The sequence below is a fragment of the Lontra canadensis genome, unplaced genomic scaffold (genome assembly GCF_010015895.1).
Source record: "Lontra canadensis isolate GAN:19392208 unplaced genomic scaffold, GSC_riverotter_1.0 scaffold105, whole genome shotgun sequence".
NCBI lineage: Eukaryota > Metazoa > Chordata > Mammalia > Carnivora > Mustelidae > Lontra > Lontra canadensis.
The window spans coordinates 2,047,277-2,053,806 of NW_022631099.1; the positions used below are offsets into that span (position 1 = coordinate 2,047,277).

The 6,530-nt window shown below is 57.6% G+C and overlaps 1 protein-coding gene across 1 annotated transcript; it reads right to left on the minus strand.

The window, feature by feature from the left end:
• Window positions 1-425: 425 nt before the first annotated feature.
• WFDC2 (WAP four-disulfide core domain 2) lies at window positions 426-5,998 on the minus strand. The gene is made up of 4 exons (XM_032838620.1): window positions 5,869-5,998; window positions 5,163-5,306; window positions 3,001-3,153; window positions 426-586 (listed from the first exon to the last, which is right to left on the minus strand). Exons 1-3 carry the CDS (start codon window positions 5,945-5,947, stop codon window positions 3,002-3,004), a joined length of 375 nt encoding a protein of 124 aa, XP_032694511.1. The 5' UTR covers window positions 5,948-5,998; the 3' UTR covers window positions 426-586; window position 3,001.
• Between the last annotated feature and the right edge of the window lie 532 nt (window positions 5,999-6,530).

Here is a 6,530-nt window from a genome sequence, read left to right on the forward strand (position 1 = left end):
GCAAGCAACTCACCTGGCAGACTCCTAGTCTAGAACTTGGACAGTCATCAGCCACACCAAGGGCTGCTGTGGCTCAGGGAGATCTCACAAACAAGTCTCCCAGCCCTGGGTCCAGCACCCAGACCTGCTGTTCTCAAGCTCCCGGTCATGAATGGAAGTGACTTCAGAACTGATTCTATCCTGTCTGTGAGCCTGTTCTCTCTTCCGTCTCCCTCCCGGGGAAAGGATAACCCCCAGCCTCCTGGGAAAAGCGTTACTGCACAAGCCAAGCCCTGAATGTACGTTCGGTGTTTCAGAGTTGATCTGGCTCTGGACTTCATGCCCTGATGACCTGGTCGTCCCCCACCCCCGACACCCCTCCTCAACCCAGAGTCAGGGGAGACTGGGATGGAATGATTAAGAATAGAGGCCATGCCCCACACCCGGTGCTGGAAGTAGTCACTTTATTGGTTGGAAAAGGAAGAATCAATGCTCAGTCCTGGAGGGAGAGCAGAGGCCAGAAAGAGGGAAGGGTAGCTGGGCTGGAGCCAGGCAGGGCCGGGCAGAAACGTCCGCTCCCCCACTCCTTAGGCTGTGGTGGCCGGAGCTGGAGGAAGAAAATCATAATGACACATCAACGACAATATCCAAAACACCAGCCAAGAGGACCTGGAGCTTAAATTCTGGACCAGAGCTCCCCTAGTCTCCCTTTCCACTGCACGCACAGCAAAGCCTTGCCTTCCTGAGGCTGGGGGCTCGGCCTGCGCGGCTCTGCAGCTCTGCGGGTCCTAGACTCACCTCCTGTGCTTCAGGCCATCCTGGGACATACCTGGGTAACCGTGTCTCAAACAACCACAGTGGTCTTCCTGGGGGACCATGGTCATTTGTCTCCCTGCAAGTCCCTTAACCACCAGGAAGTTCCACCGTGCCTCCCTTCTTTAGGTTAAGCTGGGATTAGCTGGTCAAGGAGATCCTATTGATCCCATTTTAGAAGCATAACAATGGCATCTCAGGGAGGTAAAAACTAGTTAAGTGTCAGAGCTGAAATCTGAACCTGGGTCTTCCTGGCCACGAAGTCCAGCCATGCCCCCACCACTTGGAGGCAAGTGTTGGCTGGCATCACTGGAGAGCTTTGAGCCCTTGGGAGACTGTGGTTTCCGCTCAGGCACTGGAAGAACCCCTTGAAATAGCAACCATGGGGCCTTGGGCACATCCTCCCCTCTCGGTGATCTCGCTCTTCCCATCTGTGCAATATTCGGTCCCACCAGTGACCTGTCAGTCCCTGGGCTGAGAGCGTCTCGAGCTAGCCCCCCATCAACAATGAGATTTCAACCACAGGGTGCTTCCAGTTTCCTTCTCCTCCTATATGTCACCCCACTACTGACCTTCGGGCCATCTTTGAGGACGGGCCCACGGTCATTCCTCTGCAAAGCCTGCTGTCTCTAGCATTCCACCCCCCGACCCCCGGGAGGCCTTCCTCCTCTGCTCCCACAGCACTCAGCCCTTCCCTCACCACGGCACTGAGGACAGGCACTGGGAGTGTCTTCCATCCGTCCGCCTCGGCCACGGGGCTGCTCTGTGAGGAAGGGCCGTGGTCACCTTCCGTCCCAGCAACTGACACAGAGACCTTGGCACAGCGCTGGATCTCCCAGTGGGCCAACCAAACGTGCTTGGAGCCTTGTATTTCTTTACTTACTCACACTTTCTCTAGGACTTAGTATTGTTTTATTTTTAGTTGTAAGTAGGGGAGAGAGATGCTCCACAATCCTTTCCTTGCACAGTCAGAGCCACCAGAGGTGGTCAAACACAGCCCCCACCTGCCCTGGAGCGAGTGCTTGTCACACTTCGAATACACATTTGATGCCCGCCGCGTGCGTCCTGAAAAGCCAAGCTTTTGGCGAAACTAACGATCAGTCTTTGGCCTCCCATTGGCCACGTTTAAAGAGCTTGCCACTTCCCCGACCCCTCCAGGTCCTGTCCACTGTCTCCTCTCTCAGGACGTAGCTGCTCCTCCCACCGCTGACTTTCTAGGTGCATGCTACGGAAACAGAGTAAATCTTCTTTTTCCCTGCAGCCCAATTCATCAGCAAATACTGTCCCATGAATAATGTCATTCATCAGCGAATACTGTCCCATCCACCTTCACATTGTGTCCCAAACCCAGCCACTTAGCTCCCCGGGTCTGTCATCTCCGGGCTGGCCTCTCACAGGAGCCTCCTGCTGGTCTCCTGCTTCTGCCACTCCCCCTCTACAGTCTCCTCTCCATCCAGCAGCCTGAGCAATCTTTTCAGATCTAAGCCAGAGCATGTCCATTTCCACAGAGGCAACATCTCCAGGTCAAGACCAAAGTCTTGTAGCGACGTATCAGGCCCCTGAGGAGCTGCTCCATTTACCCCTGACCTTCCTCTTCCTGTGTTCTCCTTGCTCCCTTCCAGCCTCCTGGCTTTTCCTGAAACACCAGGGACACTCCTGATTTTGTACCTGCTGCCCCTCACCTTTAACACCACCACCCCCCCCCCCCCCCCCACCCCCCCCCCAAGATCCTCATAGCTTCAAGTTTTGGCAAGTCTGTGTTCAAATGCTGCCTTCTGGGTGGGACCTTCCCTGAGTGCCCCTGTTTAAAAAAAAAAAAAAAAAAGAGCAGCCCTGCTTCCTGCCCACTCTGCCCCACCCCTACCCCAGCACGCCCGTCCCCGTTCTGTTTCCTTTTTCTCCACGGCACTTTTCTCCTTTGAACATTCTACAGAATCCACTCGCTTATGTATTTTTCTTCTGTTGGCCTGTAAACCGCATCAGAGAGAAATTTTTGTCTGATTCGCTCACTCATGTATCATCCTCAGTACCCAGGGCTGGGCACCGCTCAGGACAGATGCTCAGCAGAGACTTGTTGAGCGCGTGAAAGCAAAGAAATGGACAGAGAGTGAACAGCAGTGTGCTTGCCCAAGCCCTCCTTTTCAACGACCTTTACAGCTAGACATCAGTGCACTCCCCCTCCCCGTCTCGTCCCCCACCCCCACCTACCTCAGAAGACAGGAGTGACACAGGACACCTTCCCACAACCATTGTAGCAGCATTTCAATAGGCCAGGACACTGGCTGTCCACCTGGCACTGGTCCTGGCAAAGGCCGAGCTGGGGGAAGTCAGTGTTCACCTTGGGGCAGGAACCCTGCTTTTCTGGGGAGAAAAAGGAGCAAGGGGAAACGGGCAGAGAGGATGCCGGGAGATGAGTGCTTGTCCACAACGCTGTCCTCCCCCTGTGTCACAAACAGGACAGCTGCCTGTCAGCCTTGATCCCAGGGGTACCTGGGGAGGCCACCTGCAAACCCCTCCTTCTCCTGTTCCCTCCATCCTTGATTTTGGAGCCACCCAATACCATACTGCTGGAAGAACTAAAACCAAGACCTGAACCCAGTCTCTGGCCGTCCATTTGCACACACACACTCACACACACACTCACACACCCTCTGCTCCACTTCCTGGGTCAAGGAGAAGGGAACTGGGCTCAATTCCCAGGAACCCCAAGAGCAAGCCCAGCCCAAGGTCAAACACAGGCACAGAACTGGCTGATTAGCTCAACAGGACAGAAGTGGCTGCCTTCCCAGCACAGAGAAATCCATGAAAAGGGCAGGTCTGGACACTGGGGTTCCCTAGGCCAAAGGGGAATCAGGAACCTTTTACTGACAAAACACGCCCCTGCGGATAGAGGATCTGCTCTCTACAGAGACATTTTCTGTGTGTTATTTCATTTAGCCCCCATGTCAGTCCCACAAAGTTTGGGATTATTATTCCCATTCTGATGACGAGAAAGCAGAGGCTCAGAGACGTAAAGCAACTTGTTGAGGATCACACAGCTAGCAGATGGGCAGCTCTGAGGTTCTAGTTCAGGAGGCCGTCTGACCCCATCCCTCTTCCTGCCTCAGCCAGTCCATCTGAGACAAAACAAACAAACAAACAAACAAACAAAAACCAGCAAAGACTGCACCTACAGGTAGGCATGCCTTCTGTCCCCCTCCACCTTACTCATCTGTCTATCTGTCTGCCTCTCTCTATCTCAATCCTCACGTTCCTGATCCTTCTCTCTCTGCTCCAGATTAGAAGGCTCCAGACCCAGTAGCGGCCCCTCATGGGCCAGTCCTCCCTCTACCTATGTCTGAGGTCTCTAATTACAAACCACTCCAGCCCCTACTGGCATCTGGGGAGAAATAACGGAGAGGGAGAATCCTGGGGCTGTGTTCTGGCTGAAGACCAGCAATCACCACAGCTTGGTGCCCTGGGTCATATCCCCGCTTCTAGTCCTCAGTTTTCCCTGTGAAAAATCAGAAGCTTGGATTTCATGTTGTCTATAAGGCCACTCCCCGCTCTGATGAGCGTCCCCATAACACCGGGGGAGAGAGCGAGCTCTAGTAAGGACCTTCTGTGGACCCCCAGCGCTTTCCATAGTTCTCTCTCTCAATCTTTAGAGTGTTAGAGCTTGTTTTAAATACAGGAAGAGAGAAGAGGTGCTCAAGGAGGAGTCCTGATTTCCTTCAAACCAGCCTTCCAGAAGGGGCAAAAGTTGAAGCCCCTCGCGGTGACTCCTCCCCAACCAGGGAGTGACAGTGTGACCTTGGGCAAGAGCCTTCCAGTCTGACACTCACAACCACATCTTCGGGATGGGCTGGGCGCTCCCCTTAACGTGTAAAGCCTCTTTCCGTCTGGACAGAGGAATCCGGGGAGTCTTGCTAGGCCAGGCGCTCCAAGTCCTTCCCCCAGAGCTGGAGGACGCCCCAGGGGAGGGACTCCAAGAGGGCTGGGCGCCCCAGGTCTTGCGACCCAGCCCGCTAGCCAGTCCCGGGCTTCCCCGAGGCTCCAACCCGCAGGGGAGGAATCTGTGAACATCGTCCCCGCTGGTGCTTGCCCGGAAGCCCGTCACGCACCAGGGAATGGAATCCAGGCAGGGGTGGGGGACCTCCCCCACTACCCACCTCCCCGCCCCCCCTCCCCTCCCACCCCTCCACCTCCCGCTGAGCTTCAGCGACGCCTTTGTCTCCCCGGGCCCCGAGGAAGCGCGAGAGCATCTGGTTCCATCCGTCTCGACTCTGCAGGGGTCCCTGGAGTGGGGGGCCCTCTTCCCGGATCCGGAAGCTCTGCCTCCTCCAGCCCACCCCGCCCTTCCCGGCCCCTCCCCGGGCGCCCGGGGTTACCGTTGGGCAGGTGGCAGATGGCGGCGCAGCCGGCCTGGCAGCACTTGAGGTTGCCGGCGCATTGGGCGTCAGAGAGGCACGCCTGCGTGCAGTTCGGGTCGGCCTGTAGCTGGGGGCACACGCCGGGCTTCTCCGCTGCTCCGCCTGGGAGGCGCACGGTCAGTGGACGCGGAGCCCCCGTCTCAGAGCGAGCCCACCGCCTGCGCCCAGGGCTGCAGATCTCCAGCTCCAAGGGATTCTCAGTCTCTGGCCCTAGGCGTCCCTCTTACAGCCTTCAGAGGGCCCCACCTCCGGGCCGGGGGCCCCGATACTTGGAAGTACGGGGTGGGGGGTACCGAACCCTCATCCTCGGCGCTCTCAATCTTTAGGGACCCCCCCGCACAGCTGAACATCCAGGAGCTTCCGACGTCTAAGCAGAGGGTTCCCCCTCCTGCCACGTTTAGCACAGAACCTATGCCCCAAATTTCACAGTGGGCTTCCCCACCTCCAGCACACTGGACCCCACACCCCAAGCTCCAAGGGTCACCACCTTCAGGAACCAGGGAATCCTCAAATTTTAGTCTTCATGTGTCTCCCCACTTCCGCCCCAGGAATCCCCATTTCTTCAGCTCCCAAAGAGTCTACGTGCGCCTCGGCTGGGCCCAGTTCTGGCTGGTGCTCCTGACACGGCCCCTCTGGGCCCCAGGGCTGTCCCCGCCCGGCTCACCTGGGACCCGGGAGAGACCGAGCAGCAGCAGGCCGAGGAGGAGGACGACGGCGAAGGGACCCGGGCGGCAGGCGGGCATGGTGCTGCGCCGGGGCGGGGTGCAGGTGTGAGCCGCCGCCCGGATGCGGGGATTTAACCACGCGCTGAGGGGGGGCGGGGAAGGGGGGGGGGGGGCGTGGGGTAGGGGTGGGGCTCAGCGGCCACCGCGGGCGGGCTGCCACCTCAGACCATTTCACAATCCTTGGGGATCAGGTGTCACTCTTGGCCCCGGTGGGAACCAGGAACCTGAGCAGCTTCCAGGCCTGGCGCGGCTCAACCAGCTGCAGCCGGACCCTTGTCCACTCCTCCCCTCCCTCCTCCCCGCTGGGACCTGAGCGCAAGGTTGCCCTTGCGGGCGGCCAGGGCTTGGTCCAGGTTTCCTGGGTCTCCCAGTAATTCCCCTGGGGAAGGAAGGTCGGGCCCACAGGGAGGCAAATAGAGCTTGGGGATTAAGTGGTTGGCCCTGGGGCAGCCAGATCAGAGCGCAGATCCCCTTTAAGGATTCACGACAGAGGTCTAGTGTAGTCACACACAGCACATACTGGGGGCTATCGAAAAAGCAATTATTGATAAATGAACCCATTTGACGCAAGAAACCGAGGCCCACGAAAGTGAAACACCTA